The sequence below is a fragment of the Macrosteles quadrilineatus genome, unplaced genomic scaffold (genome assembly GCF_028750875.1).
Source record: "Macrosteles quadrilineatus isolate MER2022 unplaced genomic scaffold, UCM_ALF_1.0 Scaffold_6__1_contigs__length_79288215, whole genome shotgun sequence".
Classification (NCBI taxonomy): domain Eukaryota; kingdom Metazoa; phylum Arthropoda; class Insecta; order Hemiptera; family Cicadellidae; genus Macrosteles; species Macrosteles quadrilineatus.
Genome location: NW_026542599.1, coordinates 7049963 through 7067762, shown reverse-complemented (window position 1 = coordinate 7067762; position 17800 = coordinate 7049963). Strand labels below are relative to the sequence as shown.

At 41.9% G+C, this 17800-nt stretch overlaps 1 protein-coding gene across 1 annotated transcript in view; it reads right to left on the bottom strand.

The window, feature by feature from the left end:
* The window catches only part of LOC128996616 (chondroitin sulfate proteoglycan 4), a 57865-nt gene that overhangs the window by 21054 nt on the left and 19011 nt on the right, over positions 1-17800 (bottom strand). Inside the window, exons 12-24 of the mRNA XM_054422021.1 lie at positions 17379-17478; positions 16721-16848; positions 15903-16085; positions 14625-14780; positions 13252-13446; positions 12569-12832; positions 11568-11840; positions 10941-11183; positions 10552-10793; positions 9403-9559; positions 8959-9105; positions 8124-8345; positions 7526-7768 (exon numbers count right to left, since the gene is read on the bottom strand). Coding sequence (XP_054277996.1) covers positions 7526-7768; positions 8124-8345; positions 8959-9105; positions 9403-9559; positions 10552-10793; positions 10941-11183; positions 11568-11840; positions 12569-12832; positions 13252-13446; positions 14625-14780; positions 15903-16085; positions 16721-16848; positions 17379-17478 — 2553 coding nt within the window. The remainder of the gene's footprint in view (positions 1-7525; positions 7769-8123; positions 8346-8958; positions 9106-9402; positions 9560-10551; positions 10794-10940; positions 11184-11567; positions 11841-12568; positions 12833-13251; positions 13447-14624; positions 14781-15902; positions 16086-16720; positions 16849-17378; positions 17479-17800) is intronic.

Below are 17800 nucleotides of genomic sequence, written 5' to 3'. Positions count from 1 at the left end.
AAGTTACTTCGAAGACGGCGTACGAACGAATAATCCTGTCTTTGAGTAAAATCCTTCGTTCCTGCCCGCTCGAGGCTTACGCGCTCAAGCGGCGAACTCAAGTACTACTAGACAACAGCTGATCGAATTCACTTGTTGAGCTGGTCTAGTTTCGTCTGTCGTCTGTCAACAAATAAACACCAGTTTGGGGTTATGTCGTCGGCGGCGTTAAATGTCTGTAAAATCGGCCGGTTTAACTTTATTATGTGAAACGAAGTGCTATTAAGAATAAAAATATGTAGTTGTGGATGTGTTTGTTTACTTCACTGCGAATAAAAATAGGCCTACGTTCTTTGGCCCATAGCCCAAGCTATGGCCAACACATAGGCCTCGGAGTAGGCTATTGTGGTTAAAAATCGGGTAAGTTCTGGTGTTCATTTATTCGTAGTACGTTTTTACCCCCCTTAAAATTTGGTACCTTACACCCCTTACCAACTTCAGCAAAAAAAAAAGAAAAAAATATCTTAAACGTAGGGGTTCGGACGGGGTCGGAATGGTCTCGAAGAAGGAGTGCGTGTAGAAGTCGTCGTTTAGTCGTAATCGTTCGTATCGTATCGTATCAACCAACGGGAGGGATATCACCACACCAGCTCCGTCGGGGCGTGCGTCGGAGTTCGTTGCGTTGTTCGGTCGGCTCTTCGGTTTTGAAGAATCTACGTCGTGTCGGGCGTCGTCCACGAGGCACGTCGGCCACCTCCGATGTGAGGTGACTCACCACGACAAGGCCCGATTGGCCGTCGTTCGTCGCGGTAGCCTCGATGCGTCGTCTTTCCGGTCTCGGCGAATTAGTACGTTGGAACGTTCACGAGGCACGTCGGCCACCTCCGATGTGAGGTGACTCACCGTGGCCAGGTCCGTTTGGCCCCCGTTTGCCACGGGTTGCCTCGGGAAAGCGTCCTTTACGATAAATTGCGTTTCAGGATTTCTGGGATACCTCTGTTTGACAGGGGTTGCAATTGCCCTGAGCCACTGCGTCTGCTCAGTCAACGCCGACTACCCCTAATCGTTGTCAAACAGCGGTATTTCGTGTTCCAGAAATTCTGCGAATTTCGTGTTTGTTTTCCGTGTAATTTTGAAAATTTTTGATTTCGTGGTTGATGTTTTTGACCGGAAAGGGCGGGGAGACATCGTCGTTGTGGAGGTTTCGTACTACGGTGTGTACTCTGACTAGAGCGAGGTCAGCAGTACACCGAATGCCGAGTACCACCTCCACACTTAGGCCCGGGACGTGGATATCCCGCGAATAAGGTTGGCCAGCAATCGTCGTCTACTCGGTATCGATCCGAAACACACGCTGCGTTGTCCATTCGTTGGTTGACGTCAGTCTGGTCGGGTACGACGACGCACGTCCGAAAGTGACGTACGATCTCCAATCAGACTGACTGACGAGCCGGTATCGACGAGGGCGCTGAACGTCTCACCTGAGATGACCACGTTGACGAAGGGTCGGTAATCTCTGGGGGCGCGTTCGCGGCTGACGGTTCCCGTGAATTGTGTTATGAAATGGAGCAAACGGCTCCACTCGGAGGTCGTACGGCGTCGGGTAAATCATTGTGTCTATCGAACGTTATGTGGTGATCGTGTTCCGTCGTTGGACCGAAAAACGTGATGCGCGACGGAATATCTTGCCAGGGCGACGGGATGTTGGCTGGCAGCTTTAACAACACTTCGAGGGTTCGTCGAACGGGTGAAGAATGTTCGGTGGGAGTCCCGAATATATCTCGCATGCTGGCCGTCTCCTGGCGCGTTGGAGGTTTCAGCAACTGCGGTCAAATTCGGCTATCATGGGCCGCATAAGCGGTAGTCCACGATATCGTAGTCACCGTCGGGTTCATCGGCTGACCGATGCTTCCCAACGGGTTTTCCAAAGACTCGCAACAGCGTTTGCGAAGCTCGGCGACGCTACTCCCAGTTCCCAGCTAATACTTCGTCGTCTCAGCTATTATCGTCCGCTCAAAGTGTGGATCCAACCGACGCGCGGGTCGTCTATCGGCGATCTCGGTAAGCTCTCCATAGTCGAAGTCATTATTTCGGAAATTTCGTCGTAGTTGTAGTCGTCGACGTTTGAATTTCCACCGTGTCTATCGTTACGTGGCTAATCGATAACGTTCGGGTCGAGTAATGGTCGTCGTAGTAGTCGAAGTCGTCGTAGATTTCGTTTATCTCGTAATTTCGTTTAAATATCAAAGTCAAAACCGTGTTATCGAGTCCAAATGTTCGGGCGCCAGAGATGTGACGCAAAATTCTAGGGGGGGAATAAACTAGTATTCACCTAAGTCAGGCTAGGCCTACCCCTAGAACCGGCCACACTCAAATTTCTTCCCCGGAGCGCTCAGAAGGAGCCGAGAAAAAATCCAGGGGTCGATACGAAGTTGTCACGGCTTTGACTGATCAATTTAGTTAAATTTAATCGAAGGCTCAGAGCTCTAGAAGCGCTCAGGAAATCCTGCAGACGCTCAGTAGGAGCTATTTCATCCTCACCTTCGCTAACGTGTTTTGGAGAATTTTGCCTAACTTTTAGAATGACTCTGTAGGGCCGACGAGTATTCAATCTTAAGCCAATGTGATATAAATACTCGTATTAAACTGTAAACTATCTGGCTAAAGACGGTGGTGGATAATAAAATCGAATCTAATGTAAAAAGCAATTCCTACAGAGTCGTCGGGGCCTAATTAATATAATTGGACGGATAATTTAACGTGAGTGGTTTAAAATAAATTTAATACTAATTTTTGTAGCTGATTATTCAACTCAGCCTGCTCCCAAGACTCGATTCTTTCACCCGCCAAAGACGGGGTTTAGAACTCAGACGACGAGTCTCGGGGTATTAAAACGGCGAACTAATTAGAATAAACGTAGGCCTACGTTAATCATTCGTAGAAATCGTAATTTTGAAACTAATTGGTTTAAATCAAACCAAACGATAATCACCGCTAGTCACTGGCAAGCAGGAACTGGCGGGTCGAGAATCAAGTCGGCGAAATTTACGTTATTAAATTTAGTTATTGAAAATCGAATTTGGAAACGGGAATACGAATGTTAAACGGAAATTTAAACGTAAATCGTAGTAATGTGATTATCTAATATAGCTAACCTTCGGTAAACAAATTATCGATGATCGTGCAAGCGTTGATAACAGGCGAATGTAACGACGAAGTTACTTCGAAGACGGCGTACGAACGAATAATCCTGTCTTTGAGTAAAATCCTTCGTTCCTGCCCGCTCGAGGCTTACGCGCTCAAGCGGCGAACTCAAGTACTACTAGACAACAGCTGATCGAATTCACTTGTTGAGCTGGTCTAGTTTCGTCTGTCGTCTGTCAACAAATAAACACCAGTTTGGGGTTATGTCGTCGGCGGCGTTAAATGTCTGTAAAATCGGCCGGTTTAACTTTATTATGTGAAACGAAGTGCTATTAAGAATAAAAATATGTAGTTGTGGATGTGTTTGTTTACTTCACTGCGAATAAAAATAGGCCTACGTTCTTTGGCCCATAGCCCAAGCTATGGCCAACACATAGGCCTCGGAGTAGGCTATTGTGGTTAAAAATCGGGTAAGTTCTGGTGTTCATTTATTCGTAGTACGTTTTTACCCCCCTTAAAATTTGGTACCTTACACCCCTTACCAACTTCAGCAAAAAAAAAAGAAAAAAATATCTTAAACGTAGGGGTTCGGACGGGGTCGGAATGGTCTCGAAGAAGGAGTGCGTGTAGAAGTCGTCGTTTAGTCGTAATCGTTCGTATCGTATCGTATCAACCAACGGGAGGGATATCACCACACCAGCTCCGTCGGGGCGTGCGTCGGAGTTCGTTGCGTTGTTCGGTCGGCTCTTCGGTTTTGAAGAATCTACGTCGTGTCGGGCGTCGTCCACGAGGCACGTCGGCCACCTCCGATGTGAGGTGACTCACCACGACAAGGCCCGATTGGCCGTCGTTCGTCGCGGTAGCCTCGATGCGTCGTCTTTCCGGTCTCGGCGAATTAGTACGTTGGAACGTTCACGAGGCACGTCGGCCACCTCCGATGTGAGGTGACTCACCGTGGCCAGGTCCGTTTGGCCCCCGTTTGCCACGGGTTGCCTCGGGAAAGCGTCCTTTACGATAAATTGCGTTTCAGGATTTCTGGGATACCTCTGTTTGACAGGGGTTGCAATTGCCCTGAGCCACTGCGTCTGCTCAGTCAACGCCGACTACCCCTAATCGTTGTCAAACAGCGGTATTTCGTGTTCCAGAAATTCTGCGAATTTCGTGTTTGTTTTCCGTGTAATTTTGAAAATTTTTGATTTCGTGGTTGATGTTTTTGACCGGAAAGGGCGGGGAGACATCGTCGTTGTGGAGGTTTCGTACTACGGTGTGTACTCTGACTAGAGCGAGGTCAGCAGTACACCGAATGCCGAGTACCACCTCCACACTTAGGCCCGGGACGTGGATATCCCGCGAATAAGGTTGGCCAGCAATCGTCGTCTACTCGGTATCGATCCGAAACACACGCTGCGTTGTCCATTCGTTGGTTGACGTCAGTCTGGTCGGGTACGACGACGCACGTCCGAAAGTGACGTACGATCTCCAATCAGACTGACTGACGAGCCGGTATCGACGAGGGCGCTGAACGTCTCACCTGAGATGACCACGTTGACGAAGGGTCGGTAATCTCTGGGGGCGCGTTCGCGGCTGACGGTTCCCGTGAATTGTGTTATGAAATGGAGCAAACGGCTCCACTCGGAGGTCGTACGGCGTCGGGTAAATCATTGTGTCTATCGAACGTTATGTGGTGATCGTGTTCCGTCGTTGGACCGAAAAACGTGATGCGCGACGGAATATCTTGCCAGGGCGACGGGATGTTGGCTGGCAGCTTTAACAACACTTCGAGGGTTCGTCGAACGGGTGAAGAATGTTCGGTGGGAGTCCCGAATATATCTCGCATGCTGGCCGTCTCCTGGCGCGTTGGAGGTTTCAGCAACTGCGGTCAAATTCGGCTATCATGGGCCGCATAAGCGGTAGTCCACGATATCGTAGTCACCGTCGGGTTCATCGGCTGACCGATGCTTCCCAACGGGTTTTCCAAAGACTCGCAACAGCGTTTGCGAAGCTCGGCGACGCTACTCCCAGTTCCCAGCTAATACTTCGTCGTCTCAGCTATTATCGTCCGCTCAAAGTGTGGATCCAACCGACGCGCGGGTCGTCTATCGGCGATCTCGGTAAGCTCTCCATAGTCGAAGTCATTATTTCGGAAATTTCGTCGTAGTTGTAGTCGTCGACGTTTGAATTTCCACCGTGTCTATCGTTACGTGGCTAATCGATAACGTTCGGGTCGAGTAATGGTCGTCGTAGTAGTCGAAGTCGTCGTAGATTTCGTTTATCTCGTAATTTCGTTTAAATATCAAAGTCAAAACCGTGTTATCGAGTCCAAATGTTCGGGCGCCAGAGATGTGACGCAAAATTCTAGGGGGGGAATAAACTAGTATTCACCTAAGTCAGGCTAGGCCTACCCCTAGAACCGGCCACACTCAAATTTCTTCCCCGGAGCGCTCAGAAGGAGCCGAGAAAAAATCCAGGGGTCGATACGAAGTTGTCACGGCTTTGACTGATCAATTTAGTTAAATTTAATCGAAGGCTCAGAGCTCTAGAAGCGCTCAGGAAATCCTGCAGACGCTCAGTAGGAGCTATTTCATCCTCACCTTCGCTAACGTGTTTTGGAGAATTTTGCCTAACTTTTAGAATGACTCTGTAGGGCCGACGAGTATTCAATCTTAAGCCAATGTGATATAAATACTCGTATTAAACTGTAAACTATCTGGCTAAAGACGGTGGTGGATAATAAAATCGAATCTAATGTAAAAAGCAATTCCTACAGAGTCGTCGGGGCCTAATTAATATAATTGGACGGATAATTTAACGTGAGTGGTTTAAAATAAATTTAATACTAATTTTTGTAGCTGATTATTCAACTCAGCCTGCTCCCAAGACTCGATTCTTTCACCCGCCAAAGACGGGGTTTAGAACTCAGACGACGAGTCTCGGGGTATTAAAACGGCGAACTAATTAGAATAAACGTAGGCCTACGTTAATCATTCGTAGAAATCGTAATTTTGAAACTAATTGGTTTAAATCAAACCAAACGATAATCACCGCTAGTCACTGGCAAGCAGGAACTGGCGGGTCGAGAATCAAGTCGGCGAAATTTACGTTATTAAATTTAGTTATTGAAAATCGAATTTGGAAACGGGAATACGAATGTTAAACGGAAATTTAAACGTAAATCGTAGTAATGTGATTATCTAATATAGCTAACCTTCGGTAAACAAATTATCGATGATCGTGCAAGCGTTGATAACAGGCGAATGTAACGACGAAGTTACTTCGAAGACGGCGTACGAACGAATAATCCTGTCTTTGAGTAAAATCCTTCGTTCCTGCCCGCTCGAGGCTTACGCGCTCAAGCGGCGAACTCAAGTACTACTAGACAACAGCTGATCGAATTCACTTGTTGAGCTGGTCTAGTTTCGTCTGTCGTCTGTCAACAAATAAACACCAGTTTGGGGTTATGTCGTCGGCGGCGTTAAATGTCTGTAAAATCGGCCGGTTTAACTTTATTATGTGAAACGAAGTGCTATTAAGAATAAAAATATGTAGTTGTGGATGTGTTTGTTTACTTCACTGCGAATAAAAATAGGCCTACGTTCTTTGGCCCATAGCCCAAGCTATGGCCAACACATAGGCCTCGGAGTAGGCTATTGTGGTTAAAAATCGGGTAAGTTCTGGTGTTCATTTATTCGTAGTACGTTTTTACCCCCCTTAAAATTTGGTACCTTACAATTCAATAATGTATATGGATATACTGATATAATATCGTATATGAATACAGATTCTAAAACATCATATATATTTGAAAATAAATATTTTTCACCAAAAGTCTTCTATAAGCCATATGTATGAATAGGCCTAATACTACATCAATAAAAATTTGGATTACACAAAAGTGGCAAATTTTAATAAAGATTGTTACTTCAATTCTTTGACCAGTATGAATAGAAAAATAGGCATGTTGCTTTTTTGTGCGAAAATCTTTTGAATCGAATCGTTGCTTCGAATAAAAAATTGTTTGCTGCTTCGCAAACCCCTACTTGTCAACAACGCTTTATCAAGGGTAAGCGGTGGTTGAAGTAACTATGAAATTCTATGGGGAAAATCACGAAAGTTTCAATAACTTATAAACCGTAATTTTTACAGCAATTGGGGTTGTACCATTTTGATTGGAATTAAAAGGACTATGACATACATACTAAATTTTAATCTAAATTGTTTGGGCCGTTGAAAAGAATATTCTATTTTTTCGATATGAGTGTATATGGTGACAAGTATTTTTACTTAAGAGTTTTTTGTGATCAAGAAAAAATCATAAATGAATGGATGTGTATTCTCCTTGGCTGTTGATAGAGTAACTCTTTGAATAAAAACCTGGCTTCAGCTGATGGAACAGTCAACCCACCTGTATCAAGCCAGCCTGCATCTGCTGAGGACTCCACCGAGTGAGGGTGCGCGCTGGCTGAGCTGCAGACACAAGTCGACCGTGGTGCAGTGGTCGTGCCAGCCGGTACTCTGTCAGCCTGCCTACATAGTACTCGGTGAGGGGGGGCAGAAGAGAGGGAGGCAAGGTCACATTCCCCCCCTCCTCACACCGCAACTCTCCTCCGCCGATGTACAACCGTTCTGGCACCACCAGGAAACTTACCTGTACAGTAAAACAGAAAAATCTTAAATTTCCAATCTAACAAAACATATGATTATGCATAGTGGACAAAATTGTTAAACTGATTGTAGTATTACAATTCATGTTTTTAATACTGAATCTTTCCAAAGGAACCTGATCTCGGCCCAACCGAGATTTTGGCCTGTGACCCAAAGGCCAAAATTTATGACTCGAGCCGAGGTAAAAGTCAGGCCCACAGACTTCTAGAACCTATGCAAGCATCCCATGGGATTTAAAGCTCAGTGAGCCCAATAAGTTGATATTTCTTAACAAATATTCGTCAACTCTCCCAAAGTTCCAAACTCCATCACACAACTATCCTGGTTATCACACATACCAGCAGGTTGGTAAGCTGTGTAATCCCATTGGTGACTGTCAGCACCATGTGATCCCTTGTCTGATTGGCCGCAGCTTGTACGTAATGCAGTCGTCGAGAGTTGACCGTCTCCTGACTGAAGGTAGTGACTGCTTCGTCACTATCCAAGTCCAAGTAGCCATAGCGGGGCGGCTCCACCACCAGGTATGTGATGTCCGACGGGGGCACGTGCGGCTGCCTCACCTATCGAGTAAGATTAAAGAGTTTAATAATGTGTAAATTTAAAAGCTGATTGGCTCAGAAAAACCATTTTAACTGCACCCCGTTTAACCGAAACTGGGGTTAGCTGAAATCAAAATAAACATTTTTAATCATTAGCAACAATTGTCCCGGCTTGGTTAACAGAATGTTATGGAGCAGGCGACAACACAAATCTTATACTGTGATAGAGTTAAAAGTCAGAAAATATCTATGAATTATTGTAGGAATAGATTTTGTGTGTACATTTGTAAATTTCAAAATGATAGTAACTAAAATAACGTAATAAACTACCATTGTAGATCCCTTAGAACCAATTTGAAAACATTTAAATTAGTATACCTTCTTCTTAATTAGACAGATTCTTCACCAGACATAAGCTGTAGAGAGTGTCAAAGTGTTTTGTTTCCTATGTTTAACAAAGCACAAGATAACTTCATGATTTTCTTCTGAAAGTAAAGTAAATACCAGTCTTGGACCGTTAAAAGAGTCAATTTAAACTAAATCGACACTTTTAAGTTCCACTTCAATGAAGATGAAATTTTGAATAAACACAATATCCTGCAATTTTAATCAACATCTTCAACGTTCAACAAACCTGAAGGTATTCCTCTGTGATAGGCACACTCGTGGATTCTTCAACGTGCAAAGTTTGATTGTTGGCAACAGTGAGCGGATCCCAGTAACCAGCTGGGAACACTCTCACCTGGAACTGAGCTGAGGTTTCTGCACCCTCCACTGACACCTGGCAACAGGTTGAAACATGTTAGAGCAAGAAAAATGCTAGCATTCACAGAGTCTCCTCACATGTCTAACATACAAGTCTCTCTGATGATATTGTTGCAACAGAATAGAGTTTAATCATTTGTAGCATCTGGTTCATGTTTCCAAGGTTGAAAATACCTGTTTTACTATTGAGTGATTCTGTTTCTTGGCAAAGCAATCATGGTTTTGAACCTAATGGTTCATTCTCATGCAGTATCTAAAGTTGATACAAATACCATATTGATTATGGGTTATCAAGACTCAAGGTGTTTCAAACCTTGAGCAGGAAGCTGTCTTGCACACTGGTGACATCTCCGTTGTGTCGATATGACAGCTTGTTGTTGATGATGTCGTCTTGCACAAACACCTTCACAGGGTCCAGACTGCCTTCCAGCTCCAACACACCTTGACTAGGCCCATCGGACACGTCGAACCTACAATGATACCATGTTGAACTCAACTGCATTGCTAACTTGTTAAGGGTATTAATTTATGTAGTAAAGACTTACAGATATGTTTTCCAATAAAATAAGGATGGACGAGATACAACTTTAAGTTTAGGACGGGACTGAATTTCAATACTTTTTTCTAATTTTGAAATGAGAATGGTATAGGATTTTTCTTCCAGAGCAACAGAAAACTACAGTTAATTTTCAAAATCTTACTTAAGTGAAAATGGCAAAATCAATTTTCAGTCTGTATTTCATTGTTCTAAGTCATTATGACTGTAATCCATAGTCAGGCACCATCTTAACTATCTCCCGCAAACAGAGGGACATCGTCATTATCACTTGCCAAAGAGAAATTGTAAATATCTCTTGCAAACACGGCGAATTTGTTATCATCTCTCACGATTGCGGAAACATCACCATCGCCTACCAAAACCATCATAGCGGTCGAAATGACGATTGTCTACCGTGATTAAGGAGATATCATTATCGTCACCAACGGTAGTGGCTAAATCATCATTATCTCCGCAATCGCGTAAAACATCATCACTATCACTTGCATTATTTATTGGTAAAATCGTGAACACCTCCAGCAGGTATGGAGATATCATCATGGTCACTTGGCATTTCAGGAAAAATTCCGACACAGAACACCTCAAATTCTAAGAAAATCTCAGATTAAATGTAATCCTGAAAAAAAATAAAAAAATATATTTTCCCCAAACATTTTCTGGATTTTCTGTACTTGTCCATCCCTAGAATAAAAATACATAGTTTGGTTTGGTTTACTTTGTGAATTAATCTACAAGTCATGTTTCACATGTTAAACAGAAATATTAAAAATTAGGATAAATGAATAAGTTGGTATACAGGCAACTACCAGATCGAAATAGATGAAACACTATTCACCAACGTTAGTACTTTTGGTGCCATATTCAAGGCAATGAATATAAAAATCATCTGAAAGAATTGTTCACCTGATCTGCTGGTGTGCCAGGTTGACGTTGGTCTCAGTGTACAGATTGTGGGATGTGATACCAGCAGAACCGCCTTGCCTCACTACCAGCCTGGTGTTGTTGACAATCTCCACATACGGAGGACTGGCATTGACTTCCAACATTCCCTCCGTGTGATGCACTCCGTCACTCACCAACAACAACACACGGCTCTCCGTCTCCCCGCTGTGGCGGAACAGCACCCGGCCAGCGTCCAGGTCTGCCTGCGATCGTAATAGAGCTTGAGGTTAGTATGTAACGGTAGGAAATGTTTGATGTTTTGTTACAGTTAGCAAACTAACAAGAGCAAGAGTTTTTACACAGTAGTTTTAATATTACCAAATTGAACATCCTCCAAATATGTTTCATACCTGTGTGAACTGGTAGAGCGGTGAGTTGGGTTCGTCAGCCGCGTAGATTCCTCCGTTGGTGATGTCCTTGCGAGTGTACAGTATGTTGGCCGGGGTACAGTCCACATCAGCGTCTATGTACCTGAGGTCTCGTCCGGTCAACAGCCGCTCACCGCCCTGCACCACTCTGAACACTCTGTCTACAGCTCTCACTGGTGCGTTGTCATTGGTCAGGTTCACTGCGATCTCTAGCTCTCCCACATACTGCAACATTAAGGGTTTAGGTTAGTCTAGATGTGAGTACAGTAGACTTCCTCTTATCCTGACTACTCGGGACAAAAGCAGGATAATAGGTTTTCCGGTTAAATGGACATTTCCTAAAACTCGTTGAATTAGGAATGCGTACTATAGCCAATAATGATTACATAAAAATAGTAAAACTAGACATATGATAAGCTGTTGATAGCTATTGACAGCTATTGATAGTTGACCTTGACCTTGACCTGAGAGATAAGAGCCCCCAATAAAACCCCATAAATTAAAAGAAACCTCTGGAAAAAAGATATAGGATTTTGATTTGGAAAAAAGGAATAATAATATTTCAATTCAAACCAAGACTAGCCTTCACATAACCATTAAAAATCTCACCAGAAAGTCCTCCTCTCGGGTAGACACAGCCACAAACTGCAGCACGTCCCTCTGCGTCTCTGATCCATCGTGAGTGTACCGCACTCTGTGTTGGCCGACCTCTGCCGCTGTAAAGGTGGAGGTGTTGGGGCGACTGACGCTTCCGTCCTGGCCGACCACGTCCACCCAGCCATGGGCCGGGGCGTGAGTCAACTCATACTGCAGCGAACTGAGACCCAGCATGCTGATGTCTAGGTGTGCATGACTTAGCAGGGCTGATCCACCCTCCACCACCTGAAGCATACCAATCACATGAGCAGCACTTAACCCACTTACAGGTTAGTTAAACGACTCACGGGTACAGCCTGCACCCTTCTGGCCCACAGGGAGAAAGTAAGAAATTAAAAATTGTCTTTGAATAGACATTAGAAGTATTTTGTTGATGTGACCAAATTTATACTTAGCTATGTGTGCCTAAGCGAGTAGGGAAAAAGGAGAAAAGTAAGGAAATAATTATTTTACAGAGTGTCAACAGCATCACCCATACAAAAGTGTGATGTTATTTTGGGATTTCAGGGACCTAACCAGCAAATTGCAGGGAAATTTTACGTGTATATAAGTTAAGTAAATTATCTAACATATGCTGCAGCAGACATGTAACGACAAGACATATTGTAGTCAGCTGACAAAAGACTTAGCTTTGATGATTTTGCACTTCACAGTTCACAATAAAATGTCATGAGCTGAAAACATAGCTCAAGCTACTTCTAACCTCACTTATCGCATAAAAATAGCTAGTAGTACACTACAGACAATTCATTTTTTCTCAGAAAGAAATATAAAACATTTAAATCAGGAATAATTTATACAAACCAACTATGGATCTTTAAATTTTGTAGGTTTTTGGGGACATCCGAGACAAAACTAAAATACAACTTTGAGGCAGATCAAGGATATCAGAGTTGTAGCAAAAACTCTTGTTTCATCATATAAAAAATAAAAACAAAATAAAAAAACCATACCTTGAGTATGTTAAGCACAACGCTAACTCTCTGCAGCAGTTGGGACGGAGGTGTGTGGAGAAACCGGAGTTTGTCTGGAGCCAGGGCCTGACACTGTGGAGCGGACACTCGGAACATGACTCCGTCAGTGACGTGGGAGTACGCGGTGCGGAGCAGCTTGTACCTCAGTCTGCCCTGGGCTACGTCCTGCTGACTGAACACATCTGACAACCGCAGCACTGAGTTGTTGACTGACAAAGTTCCATACCTCGGCAGACCCACCACCTGTTGACATAATGGCTTTATTGAGGCCAATTTTACACTATTTAGTATTTATACTACTTTGAGATAGTATTTCAAAACTACTGATACACTACTCATGTACAGCTGACTGAACCTAAAATAGTATACAAACTAATAATCCCGCCGCAGCAAAGCTGCAGACTGAGCAAACCTATAAAATCCCGTTCACATGGACCGGTCATGCTGGTTTGTGAACTTGTTCAAATAGTCTTAATTCCACGTTTGTACCAAATTTCTTGCTATATATATGATTTTGGTATTTATGAATATATAATATAATAATAAAAATATTATTTGTACTAATGGTGTTTTTGTCCTCTGGGGAAAAAACCATTAGGCCTAAACCATATAGAGTTCTTTCACAGAAAACAAGGAAATTATGAAGTCTACAGTATTTTTACCTCGTAGGTGAGTGTGGTGGGGTCTATAGGCAGTGGGGTGGTGGTGTACAGCAAGTTAGCCTCAGTAACCACAGCATCTCTTACACTATCCAGCACTACAGCTGCGTTGTTGACACTCTGCAAATGCAACTCCGTGAACGTCAGTTTGAACGTGGGCTTGGACGGTGCGACCACGCCAGCAGCTGATACTTGCATCTGTCAAAAATAGAAATAACTAGAATTTCTCCAGTGATTGACAACTACATATACTTGTCTAGCATGATAAATTATCTAGTTATCTTGACGTACTTAGTATTGGAATGGAACTACATATTTCGCAAATGTTAATAACGTATGTCCAAGTTGAATCTTGAAACTCTAATCCACAAAACTTTAAATATAATTTAAATTTAACCTGATTGAATTGAAAATTTGATCAGCTGGATTCAAAATTCAAGTCTTCAATCTCATACAGTAGAACTACTTGGGACCATACCCCAATCAGATAATTACAATTTTGGATAATTGGATTTTTACCAAAATGTGGGGTATTTTATTGTTTTACGCATCTGCAAAGTAAGAAAAATTCACACTTTTCAAAGTCAAAGTCAAAGTCAAAACATTCTTTATTCATTGTTTTGTAGCGTAAGTACATTGAACATGCGTCACTTCTTAAAACTAATCCTTATAATACAATTTCTGTCAATACGTACAATGATGTTATAAACACCACCATTTCTGTTGGCAAATATTAAATTTAAGGCTGTTAGTTATTTAAAAACTCATCTAGTGAGTATAATGCTCTCTCAACTAGGTGTTCTTTTAATTTTCTCTTAAATTTTGGTGATGTTACTTTTATTAACGTAAGAAAAAATTATGATTTCCTTTGACCACAGAAGACAATAATGATGTCCATAACTGCAGATGTTCAGGATTTTGCTGCAATCATGACTTCTGCCTTTTTAATGACGATTCTTAATAATACAGTACTGTAGTTTTAGGGTTTTATAATGCTTTCTTTAAGAAGGAATTCTGGTGGATATGAATAAATGGCGATTCGGATAGTTTGAGTTTGGATAATTATGCTGCGATTCTGGCACATATTTTTGTGAATCAATTGAAAATTTTGAAACATTCATAATAATGAGAATCAGTTAATTATTACCAAAGTTGATTTAATATCACATTTTACAACAAAAGTTTTTCACATTACTTCAGACTATACCTAGGGTTTGCTGCATTATAAATGATTATGATTTGTCGGGATTGTAACCTGGGACCTCAGACCTCAGGACCGTAGTCTCGTGCTCTACCACTAGACCCCAGGTTCAGACACTTCAACCATAGCCTACTTTGCATTGGAACTGTAAGTTTGTAACCACTGGGTAGTTTACCGTAAAGTTGTCCTGGCGAGGTGTACCGGCACACGCCACATATCTGATCTCCCCCAGAGCCAGCTCGTGGCTGGTGAAGCTGTCCACTTTGTACCACGAGTCTTGACCTGCCAAGATCTGCTTCTGTAGCGTCCCACAATGCGGCCCACTCACCACCTTTGTACGATAAATAACGTTATAGCATATGTTATACAGTTTTGATCAACTGGCAACACTTTTAATATGTACAAAAAAAATCTGTAACACTATTAGTATGGTGCCTATTTACCAATAGTGGCACTGGTAAAAATGCAGCTAGGTGAGGTCGAAAGCTCGTTTGATCCTGAGAAAAACCAATGAATTTTTGATTGTTAGAAACTGGGCCCAAATGTCCTTGATCATTAGGCTTTTAATATTTGGTCATGACTAAAGAAGCAGCTGGTTTTAGTCACTATCAAAGCTACAAAAAGTATTTGAGATTCTACAAGGATTGTCCAGAGAGTAAAGAACATTTTGGAATCAAATAAAAGGTTTGTACAAGACAAAATAGGTTGCAATAAAAATCAAGGAAACTAAATAAAGTTATGAGGTAGTTTTGAAATTCCTTTGTCGTAAATTTTCACCGCCTGCCAGCTCAGCCACTCGGTGACACGCAATTGGAGCTCTTTAGTCAAAAGCACTGTGTTGCCAAAACACTCAATTTGTAAACCAGTGAAAGTCACTGAAAGCAAGATCTGGTCTCCCACCAGAGGTTGGTTTTGTGGGAAAATCTTCCATTTGATTGAATAAACGAGATCTTGTGTTTGATTCTTTGTTCTTTGTGTCTCTTTTGCATTGTCATGCAAAAACCAATTTTGGACGTCAACTTTGCTTTGGCCATTTTGAAACTGAATGCACAATTTCTGAACAGAACTTTCATTTATTACGTTATTTCTGAACACTTCATGCACTTGATGATAAACTTCGTTACGTTTTATGTTAACGCCCACCAAAAACCATACACAGATAGCATCTCAAAACTAGTGGGATTTTTAATTGCAGCACAATTTTATCATTAATATTGTGACAAGGGGCAGCAAAATGAGACTTCCGCTGTGACAGCTGGGCAGTCATTGAGTAGGTTAACATTTGTCTACTTGAAAATGTGCAATAGCATGTGCTATCGGCGTCAAACGGAAAAGTTCTTTACTTTCTGAACAGCTCTCATACATTCATTCTTCATTCTTGTTTGGGATCTTTTCCCAGTCTCTATAGTAACTGGTAATTGGTAAATAGTAATCGTTACCACAGTTGGTATACCTGGTAGTGTACGAGGAGTGAAGGATCGTCAGCGTTGGTAGTATAGCTAAGGTTGGCAGGACTGATCATTGTCCACGAGTTGTGCGTGAGAACAGCGCCCGTGTTGTTCTCCAGTTGAAGTTGTAATGGAAACACGGAAATGTGGAGAAACGACACAGGACTAGTGTCTATGCCATCTGACACCTGCAATTGAAATTTCTTTTTTAACTGACTTTAAAACAAATAAAACACTTAATTGTAAAACTTATAAATAAAACAAGAAAAATATTTGAACAAAATTAAGAAATCATGTAAATATAACTTACTTGAAATATTTTAGCTTACATATATTCCTACAAATTGTGACAAATAGATCAAAATAACCTCGGTAACAGAAAATCTGCAGGCTAAGCGAACTCCCAGTTGGTTTAGAATACTTGGTTTTCAGCATAGCCACTGAGGACGAGTATTCAAATTAAGGTGGAAACATATGGGAGGAATTGTAAACTGACGACACGGTTTCTCCTTCAGCAAATAACTCACTTACAAACAAATTTTTGATAAAAACGCACACAAAAAATTCATTTCTTTAACCTGATATGGTACATTCGTCATTCACCAAGACCTTGTTGTGCCAAGGGATGTTCAGATTTACACTATCTACTCGAAAGAAAACTGGTTCTAAGCTCTTTGGCTGAAGTAAGAAATATTTCGGAAACGAGCAGTGAGCAGCGTTATAAAATTAGAGAATTTTCAAATGGCTTTGACAAAATATGAAAAGTTCATTAACGAGGGAAAGGTATGAGTTTCGGTGTTCAAAGTCAATACTATAAGGTTACCTGCAGAGCCAATTTAGAGTTGCCAGGCTCGCGTCGTGTGTGACGGTAATAGATGGTTCCATCGTCAACCTCTGCTTGAGTGAACGACGTTATGGACACGTCAGGGTTGTCTGTTCTCTCTATGATACCTGGATGGACCAAACAAATAACATTTGACTTTTTAAAATTGTAATAAAACCTATCACAATTACGTAATGATGTGATCAAAATATTTCTATTTTGTTCAGACTACGCCTACAACAAAAAACTGTAATCAATTTTATTGTTCTGCAATTTGGGAATCAGCAAGTAAATTTCCAAAGAAAAACAAAATTTTTTTGATGTTCCCTCTTTCTTAGTTGAAAATGCTGCTAGTGACAGTGAAATATTTTAATGTTCTGCCATTTCAAAAGCAAAAGAAAGTATTAAAGTATATAGTATAAAGTTATGTGTCTCTTGTGCCAGTTTGAACTCTTTTCCAATCAGGTGGGCCTGCTATCCCCACAAAAATGCTAAAAACCTAGGGCCTTGTGCTCTATGTTACATTCTTAAACCCTTATTCGGTTAATCAAAATCCTTATTCAAAGTTAATCCAAATGACTGTTAATTATAACATCTCAATCTAAATGCACGGCAAGTATTATACGTACTGTAAACTGGCTTCACATAATAGACTTACCTCCACTGCTATTACCAAGCACAGAGTATAGGAGACTGTCAGCTACCGTATCAGGGTCGGTAGCGTTTAACAGCTCTCTGCCGAGCTTCTTACGAGTTCCCTGCACAGACAACACACTGTATCATGTGGGAGAAAATAATCAATCAAATACTTAGATAAATTTCAGAGAATACTTTGTATTGTGAGCTCTACTAAGTACAATTTTTTGCAGGGCTGATTTAGTTATAGAAATACAAGTTCATGCATCCATAAATAGTTCTAATCTCTGTGTTTCATGCTCTTTGGTTGCAATCTGACAAAGTTCATAAACTTTTTCCCAGCTGCTGGTCTGAATATGTTTAACAACCTACCAATAACCTTTCGATCCTTCCGGGAAAACTTTTTAGCAGAAAATCAAAACTCACATTTTGATAAAGTCTTGC